The 18,817-nt window shown below is 45.3% G+C and overlaps 1 protein-coding gene across 1 annotated transcript in view; it reads left to right on the forward strand.

The window, feature by feature from the left end:
• Nucleotides 1-18,817, forward strand: part of ADAMTSL3 (ADAMTS like 3) — a 415,333-nt gene that overhangs the window by 301,042 nt on the left and 95,474 nt on the right. The window contains exons 11-12 of the mRNA XM_084817237.1: nt 1,794-1,932; nt 8,471-8,521. Coding sequence (XP_084673363.1) covers nt 1,794-1,932; nt 8,471-8,521 — 190 coding nt within the window. The remainder of the gene's footprint in view (nt 1-1,793; nt 1,933-8,470; nt 8,522-18,817) is intronic.

Raw genomic sequence — 18,817 nt, forward strand, 5'->3', positions numbered from 1 at the left:
CTGAAGAAAGCAAAATTGCATATTGTCCAAGTACCCTATTCATGACCTCTGATCTTCTAAGAGAGAATTTTTCGCTGCTGTCCAATATGACTATTCTCTGCCCATCCCATCTGTTTGCCCAGACAATAGGCCTCTAATGCAGTTAACTGTAAGAGAGATTTATATTTTATTACTACATTTATATCCTGCTTTTTTCCTCTTGCAAGGAGGAAAACTTACATAGTCCTCCTTGCCATTTTATCCTCACAAGAACCCTGTGAGGTAGGTTAGGCTGAGAGTCAGTGACTGGCCCAAGTCACCCAGTGAGCATCGCCAAGCAGGGATTAGAGCCTGGATCTCCTGAGTCCCAGTGCAACATTCAAACCATTGTTGTTGTTCAGTCGTGTCTGACTCTTCGTGACCCCATGGACACAGCACACCAGGCCTTCCTGTCCTCCGCTCTCTCCCGGAGCGTGCTCAAGTCCATATTCATTGCCTCAGTGATGCTGTCTAGCCATATCATCCTCTGCCGTCCCCTTCTCCTTTTGCCTTCAGTCTTTCCCAGCATCAGGGTCTTTTCCAGAGAGTTTTCTCTTCACATTAGGTGGCCAAAATATTTGAGCTTCAGCTTCAGTATCTGTCCTTCCAATGAGCACTCAGGGTTGATTTCCTTTAGGATGGACTGATTTGACCTCCTTGCAGTCCAGGGGACTCGTAAGAGTCTTCTCCAGCACCACAGTTCGAAAGTATCGATTCTTCGGCGCTCAGCCTTCCTTATAGTCCAGCTCTCACAGCCATACGTTACTACTGGGAAAACCATAGCTTTGATTCGAACCATTAGCCAACACATAAAAAAACATAATGGCTTAGATCCTAAGTTGCTCTTCTGTTCACATAGGGGAGGGGCTATTTCCTCCAACACCCTCTTGTTTTGCATACCACCCCCATATCCCACTGCATTCCCAAGAGCCCCCCAACCTCCAGGAGCAGATTTTCAGGGGCTCAGGGGACTGCAGCCTCCAAGGGTGTGTGTGAGAAAGCCCTATTCCATGGGCATGAATTCTGTTCTGTTCATGGAAGGTAAACTGAGATTATTGTTGTAATTTTTTTTAAAAGCCATGGTGTCTGATCAAGGGGGCAAGTATGTGAAACATTCTCTCCCCAGTCCTTAGATTTTACTGCCTGATGCTCCGACCACTGTTTTTTAAAGCATCTGCAGAGGTTGTGAAAGCCTGTCCATCAAGAGACTGTCCCAGTGTTTGTAAATCTGGTCAGCTATATTAAAAGGTTTGTGATCTTTTCAGCATTGAATGATGGACATATGTACTATAGTCAGCATAAGTAGGATTGATCTAGGCAGCAGTTTTTAAAGCTTCCATCATTGTTGGCTGAGAGACCTCTTGCTTCAGTCAATTGAAATGGAGTCCTCTAGAGTCATTGGGTTCAACTGCTAAGGGGTTATGGAATGTTTATGAACATTCCAACTGCTCAGAGGTTTGTAAAGTTGTCATCACGCAAGGGAAGCTTCAGGGCAGATGGGGTCTGTGTGCTGTTGGTGGGAAGGGATGCAGTCGTAGGCAGCGTTACTGAAATCTTAGTTGACTCTTAGACTTCATGTGCGAATGTTGCATGTGTACGGAAATGGTATGGGAATGTATGTGCGTATATGGGTATCACATGTGAAAAGTATGAATAGGGTCCTGTGTGAGAGACTGGAGGAGGAATGGACACAGAACAGGTATCGCACAAAGAAAACTGTGGATGAATGTATGTTTCCACCTGTTAATATTCTCTCTCCCCTGCCCTCACCATAGGTTATCAACTGAATTCTGCAGAGTGTGAGGATATCCGTTCAAAGCGAGTTGTTCCAGATCAATACTGCCATTACTATCCTGAAAATAAGAAACCCAAGCCCAAGCTGAAGGAATGTAATATGGATCCCTGCCCTTCGAGGTTTGTATTACAAATGTATAAATGGGTGGTTGGCATTTAAGTCATGGAGTTCTTGCTAAATCCTTTTCATTTATAACTAGCAAGATAACCACCATTATGATGGGCAATAGCATGCAGAGGCTGAGCCTTGTACACTGCAAGGCCCCTGGCACATACCTTATGGCAGTCTTCCACAACCTGCACACTCCAGATGTGTTGGATTACAACTCCCATAAACCCCCAGTCTTTATGGGAGTTGTAAGCCAACACATTTGGAGGTACCAACCTGGGGAAGGCTGCCTTATGGGGTCCCTGTCAATGGGGTTGGGTCACACACGATGTCAAAGGTGGAGGGAAAGGTTTGCCCTCAGTTAGGGATGTCAGAGAATTCTGCCACGGATCTCGGTGAGGCCGAATGCCAGTGCATTCAGCCCCCTGAACTCCGTGGTGGAACAGCCTGCGTCCCCCGCCCCCCCCCCCGCTGATCCCCCCTGGGACGAGACTTACCTGGGGCAGATATTCTGGGCAGTGGCGGCTCCGGTGGCAGTGGCAGTGGCTGCAGCAGCTGGTCTTCCGACCGGCTGCCACCACCGCCATTTGCAGTCTGGAGGTTTGTTTGTTTGGTTTTTTGACAAGACGTGATAGGCTACGTAAAGATTTACGTAGCCTATCATGGCTGGGTAAAACAAAACAAAACACAAAAAAACGCGTACGCAAATGGCGGCTGCTACAGCCGCCGCCATTTGCGTTCCTTATTTTTGGCCGTCTTAGTCTACGTAAATATTTACGTAGACTATGACGGCGAAAATAAAGGGGAACGCAAATAGCGTAGTGGGTGCTATTTGCGTCTCTTTTTGATTCGCCATTTTAGCCTACGTAAATATTTACGTAGGCTAAAACGGTGAATCAAAAAGGGACGCAAATAGCGCCCACTATGCTATTTGCGTTCCCGTTTATTTTCGCCATCATAGTCTACGTAAATATTTACGTAGATTAAGACGGCCAAAAATAAGGAACACAAATGGCGGCGGCCATAGCCGCCGCCATTTGCGTACGCAGTTTTTTGGTTTTTTTTTTAACCCAGAGCCCTCCGTGGCCAGAAATCCGGCTGCGGACGGCTCTGGCCTGGGCCTGGCCGGCTGCTCAGTGGAGCTGCCACGGAGCACAGCCGGCCGTAGAGGATTCCGGGGGGGAGGAATGGATCGCCTCCTCTCCCGTCGAGGATTCTGGGGGGAGGGACGGAACGCCTCCCCCCCCCCACCATCAACATAATCCGTGGAAAGGTAAGTGACTTTCATACATCCCTACCCTCAATACATGCAGAGCTTTAATTTTCTTTATAGAAAAGTATGGCAGCCACTGTATTTTGGTTTGCCCACTTATATTTATGATTTGTATATTCAGATTTCATCCAGTGGAAGCTGCAATTTTGCTTGTATAAATTTGCAATTGATGTTATTATTATGAAATAAATAATATAAATAATAAATATAAAATAAATAATTTATTATTTATGAAAAATTTATGAAATAAATAATAAGTAAATGTTTTAGCTGTTTAAATTGTTTAAAATTTTGTATGTTAGAGATTTTGTATTATGTTTTTATTATTTTGTATTGTGATGTGTTTTTTTTGTGAACCGCCCAGAGAGCTTCTGCTATCAGGTGGTATAGAAATTAAATAAATTATTGTTGTTGTTGTTGTGCAAGTAGGGCTGAGCCAAAAGTTCTTGCTTGAGAAATTTCTGTGTGTAGTTCTGAAGCCTGAAACTGGGGGAAGGGGGTGAAGGTCACGATTGTGGAGATGACAAAAAGTTCACATCGGTGGGGTTCTGATGGTGGTGGCAGTGGCACAGTTTATTTTCTTTTTGTTTTTACCACTGCCATGTTCCCCTCTCCTTGCCACCAAATGTCTCGGAATGATGCTACATAGCGTTCTTCCAAGAGAGCTTGTGAGGAAAAAATGGCTGCCATTTCCCCACAAAACGGTGGCCTTGAATTACACCATGTCTAGGGCATTCTGAAAGAGTGGAGGTACGATGGCAGCTGACAGGAAGCAGCTGTCACATGGATCTCCATTGCTGCCAGAGGTAGCTCAACTACCAAGCAAAAGGCAGAAGAGCACTGCTGTCATGGGCATGAACATTTGAAAATGTTTGCTCCCCTCAAAAAATGGCTGAACCCCCCCTTCTTTTCATTGCCTGCAAATGTGGCAATGAGTTGTGTGTGGGAGTGGGGATTTCATCTCAACCTACTAAGTAAAGTTATGGTTTGTCAGTTTAAGTGAGGTCTGAACACATTTGAAGTATATACTATATTATATTTATCTATAATTATATATTATATTTCTGTGTAATATTTTGTTTCTGAATCTGTGGAATGTCCTTGCAGGATCGGGGTAGTGGTGTCCGTTGCTTCCAACGCAAGCTGTAGCTTTGTGCCTCTCTTGGCATGTATGTTTTGCATAACTTGGCTTATTTGTCTCCAGTGATTTCCAGACGTTTGATATCTGAGACACAGTTTATTTCTGGATTAAAACTAGAAACACACTTCAGTATATATATACGTATACACACGCGCGCACACACACACACACACACACACACACACACAGCAAAACCTGAGTTTGTTGACGTTCTCCAAATTCCATCCTGAAGCTCGTTCAGACATGAGTTTGTATCAGATTATAACCCTTTTTCTTTTCTTTTTGCATGAAAATCCATGTGTATTTTCATGCATATTTTCCCAAATATATGCATCAGCTGTGTGCACCTTTGTAATGTATGCATTCTCCTCCCATTGATCAAATGTATGCATTTTTCAAAAGTATGCATTTTTTCATGCACATTTTTCAAATTATGCATGCTGTCAAACATGTTTTTTGGTCCGCGAATCACATTGCAAGATCGGAAGCGTATGGATTTTGACCACAGGTCTGTGTTCAGTTTGGAAAGTGTGAACGGGGTAAACCGTGGTCAAAAACAAACTGAAACAAATTTCTCATACATCATATATAGATAGATAGATAGATAGATAGATAGATAGATAGATAGATAGATATAGATAAGCTCCCAAAGCAATGGACCTGTGGGATGTTCCATTAACATCACCTTGTTGTATCTTTCCATCCTCTGTTCGGAACCCTCTCTTCAGAGAAGGGATTGTGCTTTTCTGGGTGTCAAGTCTAGGCCATGAGCAGCAGTCCCAGGTGATCCAGGAACTGGGAACCTGAAGCCATGAGACAAGCCAGTAGCAAGGACCAAGTAATAGGCCAGGATTGAAAGATGAACCAGGAGGCAGGATTGAGCAGCAAGCCAGGAGTCAGGACCAAAGAATAACCAAGGATACAGGAATAGGCCAGAGGTCAGGAAAACCTTGTGGCTCAAGCAAAGCTCAGCTGGAACAGAAACCTCCTCTTTTTACTCCTTCCTGCCCGAAGTGATCTAGTGGCCAGCCTGGGTAAGTGGAGTCAGACCAAGGCCTGAAGCAACTTCACTGAGAAGCTGCCACCTGCAGTTCAGTGGTTTATCACACGGGGCAAACACACACAGATCTGGCAACCCCTAACAATGGTGCGTCTGGGATTTCCCCATGCCTGTCACCTGAAGTGTGGGCTGAGCATGAGAATCCTCGTGCATCCTTACTCCCAACGTCACTCACTCATGTTGCCCAAGAGAAGGGACTCGTATGGGGCTCCCCTATGGGAACTCCCAACTCTGAGGGACAGAGCAGTGGATGTGTCCAACATGGTGGCTTCATTTTTCAGGTGCACGTGAGCCCCTCTTAAGACACTCTAGCATGACCCCCAATGTGCTGTTTTGGAACCATTGGTCTACCTGATGCCCATGTCTCATATTAATTCCTTTCCTTTTGGACACTAGGTTTTCATTCTTTGTAAGCCTTACGGGATCCAATAAAACCAAGCAATGCAATGCAAAGGAAAGATGCTTGTGGTGCAAAGACCACATCATGCTGCTGCCAAGTTCCTAAAGGCTGTTGCAGCATACATAGACCATATTGAGTTCCACAATGACATTTAAGGCGTGCTGGCTGTTGGATCGTCTGGTGCTGTTTCCTGGCTCTGCTAAAGTATCTTAAAATAACACTGCAGTATCTAGCCCAGAACCTCACATTACAATGCCAGCTGGCAGGGCTGGAGATCTATCCAAGAAGAAGAAAGGAAACGCTCTTGGTGGATTTCATTTCCTACAACTAAACTGTCCTGTTTCCTCTAATCCCGGTTGAACGTAATCAATGATAGCGACCCCTCAAAAGCTGAGGTGCTCAGAATTTACCAGGCCTGCTCTGCAGACCCACTCTGGCAAAACTTGAATACAGATCATAAAAGGTTACAGAATCTTTTGCAAGTAGGATGGGAGCTTTATTTGGGGTGGGGGGCGGAGAAGCATGTAATATGAGCACTTGCCATTAATATCAGTGCTATAAAAAACAAAGGCGCTAAGATGCTATGGGGTGAACGTTCTGGTTTGTTTCTTATTACTCCTTCTTGTAGGTGTCAGGGCCAGGCCAGGGTTGTGGGTGGGCATACCCAAATCCAGACCTGCAGTGTATGTTCTTCAGTTCAGGGTCCCTGAGGTCAACTGCTGGAGGTGGAGCTGAGGGATGAAGCTGGAGCCTGTATTGTTTCAGGCAGAGACTGTTAGTCCATTGACCATGTGAGGGTAGAAAGCCTGTCTCCTCGATTTTATCCTTGGCCTGCCCAGGGGTTTTAGACATCCCTGTTTCCTTCTGTGCTTTAAGAAGGCTTTGAGCGGCCAAGACATACACAGTCCTAGATAGCTCACAAGGCCTGGCATTACTGTTGATTCATACAGTGCCATCTATATGCTTGCCTAGGGATGGGTGAGAAATTTGTTGGGTTTGAATTTCAGTGCAGACTTACCCAATTCACACTGCCTGAACCTGAACGCAAACCAGATCACAGTATGAAATCCGTACTTTTCCGTAGTTTGCGATGTAGTTCACACATAAAACATGTGTACATTGGGGAAAGTGTGCACACAAAAAATGTGTATTTGAAACTGCATAAAAATGAGTAATATTGGGGTAAATGTGCACAAAACACTTTAGTAAAAATGTTTGAAAAGTGTATGCCTTTGAAAAAGTGAGCACAAACATGTGCACATTGGAAAAAATGCATACAAAACTGTGTATTTTGAAACATGGACACAAAGAATATGTACATTTTCATGCAGATTAAAACTATTTGCAATCTGACCTAGAAATGAGACAATAAATTTAGCAGTAGAAAAATGATCAAAATCGAGCTTGACAGATTCACCCATTCCTACACTTGATAAAGAATGAGATGACAGGTCCCTGCCCCAGCACGTACAGTCTAAAAATAGACTCAGAGGAGACAACAAGGGAAGATGAAAGAAATGGAGGCAAGGATAAAACGGGAAGAAGATGTGATTATTTAAAGTTACACATAACTGGGCTTAGTTACAGGAGAGGGTATTGGGCCTATGGATGTTCATGGAAAAAGTGAGTTTTGAGGAGAGATTGGAAGTAAAAGCGGTGGCCTCACAGCAGCATTTGGGAGGCAGTTTGAGGCCTAAAGGGCAACAAGGGAGGGAGGGTAGAGTGGTTCCAGCCTTGGTCCGTAAGGTTCCTAATCAAGCTCCAGAGTGCCTGAGGGTATATATGAAGCAGCCCCATTCTTTTTCCAGGTCAGAGCTAGCATCTCTGAGAAGTGGATGAACATGTTGTGCTCAGGCACAGTGAATTAAGTACAACCCTACTGCCATGTTCTCTTCCTAGAAACCCTGCTGCAGGCTGGTATTTTTAGACACTGGCCTGGGAACGGTACAGAACTCCCTTAACACTTCCTTAACTATGTGTGATGCTAATCATAGCGTGCAGCTGAGGCTTGTCTTTTTACCGTCATGTAGGCATGTGCTGCCCCAATTCAGATTGGAACCATAGCACTCTGCAAGGGGAGAGTTAAACCTCTCCCCCTCACCATTTTTCCCCTGAACCCCCTCTTTTTTTTTTTTGCAGGGGGTTTAAAAAAGAGAGAGAAAAAAGCCTCGACAGGTTCCAATGGATTTTCCCCTCACTTTTTTAACACCTTCCACAGGAGGGGGTGGAATTTCAGGGAATCCCCCCACCACCACTTCATGGAGCGCTGTGGTCCTGATCCGAATCTGGGCCACATGCACTTACACGAGAGTAAAAAGTAAGACAAGCCTCAGCTACATTCTACGTGATTGGCATAACATTTAGTTGGGCTCCTACTTAATTAATGAATGTTTTATACTGCCCAGTTGCTGAAGCTCTCTGGGTGGTTCACAACAATTAAAACAACAAAATAGGAGACAATTTTATTAACTTCTGCGTGGGGCCTAATTTCAGTAGTCAAGTTTTAACAGGAAAGATGAGGACATCCATCCCACAAGTGTGTTGTTTCTGAAAACTCTGGTGTGTGTGTGTGTGTGTGTGTGCATGTGTGTGTGTAAGTGCATTTGTATAACATGTAGAAAAATATCAATCTGGCGTCTGGCAAATAACTTTGTAAATGCTTGTTTCATCCACAGCGACGGATTTAAAGAAGTCATGCCCTATGATCACTTCCAGCCACTTCCTCGGTATGTATGGCATCTACAAGTTCTAGGTTCTTGTTGAGATAAGCATTCTGTTGATAGTATAATACAGTGTACTTGGTTGGTATCATGCATAGAGGCTTCTGCTTACCCAAATGACTCTTTGCCCTAGGTGGCAGTGGCTGAGTTTGACTGTCTGTGACATTCGGTTCTTAAGATAAGATCGCACAAAAGCTCATGTCATTTAAATGCATAACCCGCCTTTAATGCATTTGGCCTACTTAAGTGCTGGTACCCCATTAGTAAGTGATGCATAAGATAGCAAGTGTTGAGTGTTCTGTAGCAGTCAGCTATATAAAGCCAACTCCAAGAAACAGATGAATAAACTAATGCTCCATATTGAACACTGTGGGTTGATTTCAGTGGGACAAAGGTGGGATATGGTTGATCGGTTCCCCGCCCGCTTCCCAAGATTTGAAGGTGGTATGGTGATTCATTGCCTCATCCCGCTTTCATCTCTGTTCAGGGGGTTTTTGCTTTTTTTCTAATGCCTGAAAATCTCTGTGACTAGAAATGAAAGCCAGACATCTTGGGAGGGACCGTAGCTCAGTGATAGAGCATGTGCTTTGTATGCAGAAGGTCTCCGGTTCAGTCTCTCACATCTCCAGGTAGGGCTGCCCAAAACCCAGAAATCCTGCCTGAAACCCTGGAGAACTGCTGCCAGTCAGTGTTGACAGCACTTGGCTAGATGGACCAGAGGTCTGACGCAGTGTAAGACAGCTTCCTATGTTCCTGTGACAGAAGAAGTTAGCAAACTAAGCATCAAGTTACATTTTACATTAAATACTAAGCATGGAGCTCTCTTTCTGTTTTACTTTTACTCAAAAGTAAGCACAGGTGAGAGAAATCCAGAACAGGACCACAGTGTGTAGGGAAGGGGTGTTTAGTATTTCACTCCCTGTGAAAATCACACCTCCCCCCCACATGCAGCACTTACATATGTTTTTAAAAGCCCCTATGGGTGCCAAGGGGGGGGGGGTCTCTTATTTATTTATATTTAGTCAAAGCATCCCACTCTTCAGTCAAAAGACTCCCAGCACAGCTTACAGCAATCAACTGTCAGATGGTTCCTGCCCTCAGGCTCACAATCTAAAAGACAGGGGACACAAGGAAAGGGACTGGAATGGAGGAGAGGGGTGGGGGAAGCATGACAATGATGCTTGGTCCAGTTGCCCAGGTGGATGGGAATATAGCAATGAAACTCAGGTTTGAACTGCATCTATTGTCCTTCTGGGCTGGCCTGTTCTTTGCTGGCCTGTTCCTCGTTCTTATGCAGTTTCTCTTATTTTGAATTCAAGCCTAATCTGTTTCTTCACCTATCCCCTCAGGGCAAGATTTATATAGTTATTTATTTACGACATTGATATACTGCTCCACATCTGTTTATTTATTTCATTTCTATATCACCCAATAGCCGAAGCTCTCTTGGCGGTTTGCAAAAACCTTAAACGGATTCTGGAGTGGTTTCCTCAGATGCTGTTCTGGTAGCAGATGGGGAAGGCACTGAGAGGTAGATGGTGTTTCTGCATACCAAGCTGTTTCTGCTTCTTCTCCCATCCCCTCAGGGCAAGATGTTTCCTCAGACACTCTTCTGGTGCTTGTTGTTGGAGAGAGGGGCTACCACTGGGAGCTAGATAGCGTCAGCCCACCGAAGTGTCTGCTCCTTTTCCCATCTCCTCAGGGCAAGATGTTTCCTCAGACACCCTTCTGGTGGAAGTTAGGGGAGAGAGGGGCTACCCCTGGGAGCTAGATAGCGGCCGCTAGGGATGCTGGAGAAATTCGAACGGATTAAAATGAGCTCAGATTTCTAAGAATCTGACCTGCGGAATGTACTGCAGAGCACCCCCCTCAGGCCGTGCGGAGTCCATAGACTTTTGGATGATTTTTTTACTTTTCTGAAATTTACGCATATAAATCCGTAGAAAAATACGTAACTTTCTGCTGAGGAAACTTTGAATGGGTGGGGGGCCAAAACACTAAATGTTACGTACTGAGGGAAATTATGTAAATACTTACATAAATACTTACGTAAATATTTATGTAATTATTTCCGTATTTTTCTGCATGATGAAAAAAAAAATATTTGCATCCGTCTCTGGGTGGATGATGGAACGAAAGGCGCCTGACAATCCGCGAAACACAGATGGAGCGGATTTTACACAGTCCGTATGTCCCTAGTGGCAGCTCACCAAGATCTGTCTGCTCCTTCTCCCATCCCCTCCGGGCAAGATGTTTCCTCAGATGCCATTCTGGTGGCAGTTGGGGGAGGGAGGGGCCACCACTGGGGGCTAGATGTGGTGGCTGACCAAGTTGTGCCTGCTCCTTCTCTCCCCTCAGGCCAAGATGTTTCCTCACAGGCAGCACCTACAGCACAGGGGAGAACTGGGAGAAGGTCACTACTGGGGAAGGAAAGAGTAAATCTCCCTTCCATGGATGCTGTGGTCCCAATCTGGAAATTACTGTAATGTGTAGTTTTAATCTAAGATCTTAGCATTCCACCTTCAGCTCTCTTGAGTCTGAAAACAGACAGCAGTTGGTATGATAGAGGCCTTGCTGCCTATGGGCAGCCTTCCTCAACATGGTGCCCTCCAGACTTCAACCCTTATCATCTATCTTTGACTTTTGGTAGTAGGGTCATGATTTGCTAGTGTGGCTAGCCAGCTAGCCAGTCAGCACTTTGTACAGCCAGATGGACGGGTGGAAAGGAGCTGGCTTCGTGATTGTCACAATGGCTCACCACTCAGCACTCTGCACAGCCGCCCCTCCATCAAAACTGAAGGGACCAATGGCTCTTGGGGTTGATTTTACTTTGAAAGTTTGTATCCACCACCCCCCAGGAGTGGCTGTGGATCTACAGCAGTTTCACCCCTCTGCTCTTAGCATTCCAGCTTGACCTGCCTCCTCCAGCCCTTGTGATGCAGGGAATAGGGATTTGGTGCCTGACCTGTAAAACTCCTGGTGTGAGCCCTCTGTAGCATTTCACATGTTCACATGTAGCAGAAATTAAGACAAAGTGCTTGACCCAAGCATGACTGCACCAACCCACCTCCCTGGAGCACCAGTTGTTCATAAACAGTAGGGCCATATGCAGGCTTTCCTTTATGATCCTGCGGTGCACAGTGCAGCCTTCATTAGTCAAATGAGGAACCCGGGGCAGGGAGAGGTGGAAGTCCCAGCATACAGCAGAGGATCTTGAAAGAGCTGAGCTGTAACTCAAGTTGTAAAGGCGCCACTGGTCTGTTTTAACAGATGGAGAAATCTTTTGAAATAAACAGAAAAAAATATCCCTAGGATAAATGTTCCCCCACCTCTATACACATATGCATGAACACACACACACACACATACACACACACACACACAGACACACACACTCACACACACACCTTTGAAAGCTTTTGGAATGGCTCCATGAAGTTCAGGTTTTCAGGAGTGTTGAGGGACCCCTTGACAAGCACAGACTCTGGAAAGCATCTACCAACCTCCTTGCTCACGGTCCCCCTTGTCCCACCTGGAACACGCTCCTGGGAATTTGGGACACGGAGTGTATTTTTAAACTGAAGAGATAAAGAAAAGCAGCTGTAAAAATTTGTGCTGTAAACACTTCCACAACTTGCAATTGCATACAGCCCATTCCATTATGGCACATACAAACCCAGGAGCCGCTAATTGCATTTGACCATTAAATGTTCTTTACATCCTGATAGTGATTTTAAAGTGTTCAAAGTGCTTAGTGTACATTACCTCAAATATCTTTACAACACCAAGCACCACCAGTGGTTGTGAACAGCTGTGGAAAAGTGGTATATAAGGGAGCAATCATATGGTCACTAGACAGCATCTAGACATAGGGATACTGGAGAAATCTGCTGCGGACTCAAATGAGGCTGAATTCCACGCCGGACCGACCGCACTCAGCTCTGGGTCTGGAGGAGTTCCCGCAAGGTGGCTCTCTGGCTTCCTATAAAATGCCATACTCTTATGGCAGCTGCCATTTGCTTATCGCAGGAAAGTTACAGCCATAAATGGCCTATTGTATGCCATTTATGGCTGTACAGCACTTACTTTTACCTAAATACAACCACAAAAATGCTGGCTAAGGCTGATGGGAGTTGCAGTCCAACAACATCTGGAACGACCACAAATCCCTGGTTTAAAAGATTACAAGATTACCTTTCAGATGAAGCTACCAGGGTGGCTTCAAGAAGGATACAGTGGAATAATTTCTAGGGGGAGGGCCTTTTCTGTTGTGGCACCACACTTTTGGAATTCTCCCCCTGCTGCAGTGTGACAAGCATCATCCTTGATGATGTTTTAGCTCCTGTGGAAAATGCATCTGCTTACCCAGGCATTTGCAGATTTTAATTTCTAGTTTAGTAGATTTTTTGTTTGTTTTTATGTGTGTATTTGATTTTAATTGTTGTTTTAATTTTGTACACCACCCTGTGATTTGATCATGAAGGGTGGTATATCATCATCATCTTCATCAAATACCAATTAAAAATACACACCAGAAGTAAAGCAAACAAAAAACACCTAGAAACAAAACAAGAAACAGCAGAAATAAAATTACATATTGAAAGTCCGGGAAAATAAAAATACCTTCACCTGGACAGCAAACTTAATGACAGCCAAGTTTCCTTGTGGAGAGCATTCCACAACTGAGCCACCAACACTGAAAAGTACCTGATGCAGATTTCCCCATTTCTGATCCATATATGTGGCTGCTATCATTGGTGGGGTCAGGGCAATGCACAGCATAATGACATAAGTCATAGCTTAAGTTATACTGAATGCTATAGTAGGGAAGCACTCAACCCAGGGTGGCCATTTTCAGCAGCATCCCTGTGTCATCTTGTAACTAGAGGTGGCTGTTGTGGGGAAATCCGGCTCTTTGGGGGCTTGCCAAATTTCCCTGGAGCTCCCAACTCAGCTTGCATTTGTGAGCTGAGCTGCGGGCTTTTTCCCGAAATCCAGGAGCTTTCTCAGGTTTCCCTTCCCCTTCAGTTGCCATTTATGCAAGTTACAGGCACAATTTGTGCAAAATTAAGCATAGTACGACCACAATTTGCACAAATTAAGCAAATAACTGCCACAACGTGCGTAAATTACACAAATTGCATTTGCAATTTGAGTAAATGGTGATTTAAGGGAAAAAACCACCCAAAATCCACAAGCTGGCCCAAGTTAATACAGATTGAGTTGGATAAGCAAGCCAGAGTCCAGGGGGCTGAGCTGCTGACTTCACCCCTGGACAGATTCCTCCATCACCCCTACTTGTAATATGTAGCTCTGCCCCAAAGCTCCCTTTTGATTGCACTTGGATGTGTTTTGCTCTTGTTAATACGTAAAAATACTTTTTCTTAGGCTTGTTCTTGCTATACGTGCTTGGGGAAGGGCCATGGCTCAGTGGTAGAGCACCTGCTTTGCATGCAGAAGGTCCTGAGTTCAATTCCCGGTATCCCCAGGTAGGGCTGAAAAACTCTGCCTGAAACCCTGGAGAGCCACTGCCAGTCAGTGTCGACAATACTGAGCTAGATGGACCAATGTTCTGACTTGGTATAAGGCAGCTTCCTATGTCCCTACAATGCAATAGATTAGATGTAAAACTAGTAACCCTTTAGTGTGTTATATATTACATTGATCATTCCTTTGGGTTAAGCTAATGAAAGGAGGGTAGCAGATGAGCACATTTATCAGGGGCGATGGAGAAATCATTAGCTATATGTTCTGTGTTGCCTGGTTTTGATCATGTAAGTTTGGTTTAAATGTCAACACTCGACGTACAGTACGTTTCACATTTGGTTTGTGTATAATGTGATTAATTTACTCTGAGTGGAGAGTTACGTGAATTATTTCAGGCAGGGAGCATTCTTAACTTGCCTCCTGCATCTTTGGGAGCAGTTTTTTAAATTTACCCTTTGGATTTATAGGTTTCTGCTCCATCTGCTCTGGGTTTGACTTCTTTACAATACCGCCGTTACTCCCGACGAAGGTCTTTAAGTGGGATATTCTTGCTGATTTCAACGCATGTCGTGGGTGTAACTGGCTTGCCTTTATTTTTCTGAGCCATTACCAATTGTAATATTTAAAAAATGTTATAGACCGGAATGTTAAATATTAGTTTTTTGCTTTGATTTGCCAGCAGAAAAATATGTTGATTAAAAAGGGGCTGTGCCACACATTATATTGTCTTTTCTTTTCTTGTTAACATGTAGATGAATCTCCAAATTGGGAATAAAACATGCATTTTGTTATGTTTCCATAGTAGTGCTAGTATCTCTTGGATTGCAGACACATGGATCAGGAAGCCACTGTTTCTGTATATTATTTATTACCTACTCTTGTATCCTGCTGTTCCTTCAAGCAGCTCAGAGTAGCGTTATCCCATTTCATCCCCACAACTACTCTTCGGTCAGGGGTGCAGGCCGTGGGCTGAATTCAGTTTCGGAGAAACTCTTGGGGGTCGCATTCCAGGGGCAGGCAGCGAAGGCAAAAGTGGTAGGCAGGGCTGGCCCAAGACGTTTTGCTGCCTGAGGCAAAGGCATGCCTCCTCCCGTTCCATGGACAAAAGCTGACTGGACCAGCAGATGAGTCTGTCTTCAACACTAATTATGGGACAATGTTATCCACCAAACTTAACACAGCGGGTGTAGAGTAGGCTGCAAGGCTCAGAGCTCTCTCCTTGAACAGCTTGCTGCTGCCTCCCAGCATCTGCCACTTGAAGAGACTGTTTCACCCTGCCTAATGGGAGGGCCGGCCCTGGAGGGGGGTCCCAAATGCCAAAAATACCAGCATGTTTCAGCTTAAAGCTCTGACTGCTAGTAACTAAGCCTTAGGAGAGGCAGCTCAGTGTTTTAAAATGGGGGGTGAGGAAAATGAACAAAAGCCAGGAAACCACCATCAGGTGTGTGGGGGGGTAGGGGGGTCAAGGGAAGGGGGCATGGCCTTCTGGGGAAACCCAAGGGCCAGATTGGGATTCCAGGTGGGGCAGTCCATGGGGTGAAGGTTCAACACCTGTGTTTTAGGCTGAGCCCATGGCCACTCAATGAACTTCATAGAGGAGTGGTGACTTGAATCTAGTTTTCCATCAATCTAATCACTGCTGGTGCTCAGTGAAAGATTAGATTCATGATCTGTGTAACGACAATTCACAGAAGGAGAAAGGGAAATGTACACTTTCCTGTTCGTTAGTTCATTCATACATGAATTTTCACACCACTTTTTCAAAGCAGTTTATATAGGGATGGCGGAGAATTCTGGATTCAGTGAGGCTGGATTCTAAGAATCCGGCCCCCTGGAGTCTGCAGCGGAACAAAAGACTCACCTCCGCTACCCGGGTGAATCCACGTGGGCCGGATCCTACCTGCTGCCATCCGTCCGCTGCCGTCTGTCCCGTCCGCTGCTGCCTGTCTTCGGATGCAAATGGTGTCCGGCATAGTGGACGCCATTTGTGTCCCTGCTCTTTGCCGTGATAGGCTATGTAAAGATTTACGTAGCCTATCACAGCAAAGAGCAGGGACGCAAATGGTGTAGCGGATGCCATTTGTGTCCCTGCTTTTTGCCATGATAGGCTACGTAAAGATTTACATAGCCTATCATGGCAAAAGGCAGGGACACAAATGGTGTCCGCTACGCTGGATGCCATTTGCGTCTGAAGACTGGCAGCGGACGGACTCGGCCGGCGGCTGTGCAGACTCGCCGCAGAGCGGAGCTGGCCAGGGAGGATTCTGGGGGGAGGAACGGATCGCCTCCCCCCCCACCGACCCCCCAGTGGACTCAGAGGTGAGTTCCATACACCCTTAAGTTTACATAACTGCACAAAACGAAACTAAACACCATTACGTAACAAAAATTAAAAATAAGACCCTTAAAAAAAATCAGAAGGAGCAGATTTTTTGTTAAAAAACACACCTTTGATGATACATTAAAGCCCATTAAAAAGCCAGGCACAATATGGATGTTTTCACTGCCCATCGGGGCGGGGGTGGTGGTGGTGGAGGGCTAGTCTCACCCCCTTTGAGAGGAAATTCCATACCTCCTTGCCTAAGGATTGTTGTGACCTGGATCTCAGACTTTTGAGCTGGTGATCCCTCTACCCAGGAAATATCTCCACTCCTGAAACCACAGGAAATAATGTCAGAAGAGAATTTCCCTGTAGAGAATAAGAATAAAAGAAGGAGGACTTACCAGACACCAAAAGGAGGGTAAGGGGAGACACGATAGAGGTGTACAAATTATGCATGGTGTGGAGAATGTGGATGGGAAGACATTTCTCTCCCTCTCTCATAATGCTAGGACCCAATGGGGTCATCCCATGGAGCTGATTGTTGGGAGATTCAGGACAGATAAAAGGAAGGACTTCTTCATGCAGCGCAGAGTTAAACTATGGAATTTGCTAACACCAGATGGCCACCAGTTTGGATGGTTTTAAAAGGGAGTTAGACAAATTTCTGGAGGAGAAGGCTATCAATGGCTACTAGTCTGGATGGCTATATTCTACCTCCAGTACCAGAGGCAGTATGCCTAGATTCATAGAATCATAGAATAGTAGGGTTGGAAGGGGCCTACAAGACCATCGAGTCCAACCCCCTGCTCAATGCAGGAATCCAAGTCAGGATTCCTATGTACCACAGTTGCTGGGGAACATGGGTAGGTGTTGCACTCATGTCCTGCTTGTGGGTTTCCCATGGGCAGCATTCTGGCCACTGTGTGAACAGAATGCTGGACTGGATGGACCCTTGGTCTGATCCAACATGGCTGTTCTATGTTCCTATGTTCTTAAAACTTGGAAAGGCCATTCGGACCATTTGGGGCGAGGAGTTCAAATCATTTCACAAACTACCTACAGCTATTCATCTCCCCACTCCCACTCCAAAGTTTCCCCGCTGGAAACAGTGATAAGCACCATTTGAGACTATTCAATAGCAGCACATTCAGACTCAGATGTATGCATTTATTTAGCTATTTATAACCTGCTTTTCGGGGCAAACAGCCCTCACAAAATGGATTATGATGTAGCTAAACTAATGCAATTTTTAAACATTCTTTTAAAAAACACACACCCCAGTCAATTCCCTGAGCCCCTTTCAGTTCCGTTCCTGAGATACCAGTATTTCAGCAAATATGCTACAGAAGTTTAGGAAATGTGGGATCCTCTTGGTTCTGAGCAAAAATGTGATCTGATTTTCTTTGAGATGGCCTGAATGCCTTGCCATGGCATGGTCCAGTCTTTCATGGACAAGCAACAACGTTGGAGTAGCTTCTGAAGCCACATTCCCAATTAATTCAGATTCCTGACTCAAACATTCTGTTAGTTCCGGCTCCATGTTTTTGAGGGCCCTTGGGAAAGGCACCCTCAGAGGGCCTCCTCCTTCAATGCATCTACCTTCTCACCATCATTGTCGCTTGCTTGCTTGACAGGGAGAGAGCCTGTGAGCAAGCAGGCAATGGCATCTACTGCTTTTCTCACCACCACTGTTGTCCTGGCCAGAGCGAGAGGCAGATAAACAAGCAGGTTGCAAGAGGAGGAGCAACTCCAGGGGGCTTTTGTCAATGGGCTCCTGCTTGGGTGTGGGCCCTCGGCAGGTGCCCAGCCATGCCTACCCTTGACACTGGCCCTGACTTCTGTATCAGCAGTCCTGGAGTGCTTCCTGACAGACAGCACTAGCCTTGCTAATCAAAAGGCCCTGTGCAGCTATTCCATCTTTCTCTCCTTTAAAGAAGGCGTGGGTGGGCTTTGGAGTAAGAAAAGATATGGAAGAAAACATGGAAAAACACGTTTCCTTGGGAAAACGCAGGAGGGTTACAAGTAGAAGATGAAGACATTTGGACCCCCATTGAATGCTGTGTTTGAGGCCGGCAGTTGCACAATAAAAACCTTGTCTGGAAGGACCTGTGGATTCCAAGTCTTCAGTGTTCCTTCCCCAGTGTGAGAAATTCCCCTCCAGAATCTTTACCCATAGGTGCTATGATTATGAGACCCCAGGCAGGTGAATCTGGTTTGAGGTCATTATACAAGGGAACACAGTTGGAGAGCTCTGGGGGCTGTTTTGATTGAGGAAGGAATTTATGAGCCATACAGAAAATAGTCTGGGGATTATCCTGTTTTCCATAAGGATTTTAAAGTGATGGATTTGTGAGAACCCAGGTATTGGTACATAACCTTCAGATAAAACGGCAGTATTGGGATTCAACAATGGGAGGGGTCGTGGCTCAGTGGTAGAGCACCTGCTTTGCATGCAGAAGGTTTCAAGCTCGATCCCTGGCATCTCCAGGTAG

Source organism: Heloderma suspectum, chromosome 11 (assembly GCF_057233095.1).
Source record: "Heloderma suspectum isolate Gila_16-S chromosome 11, 16-S_ref, whole genome shotgun sequence".
NCBI classification, from domain to species: Eukaryota; Metazoa; Chordata; class Lepidosauria; order Squamata; family Helodermatidae; genus Heloderma; species Heloderma suspectum.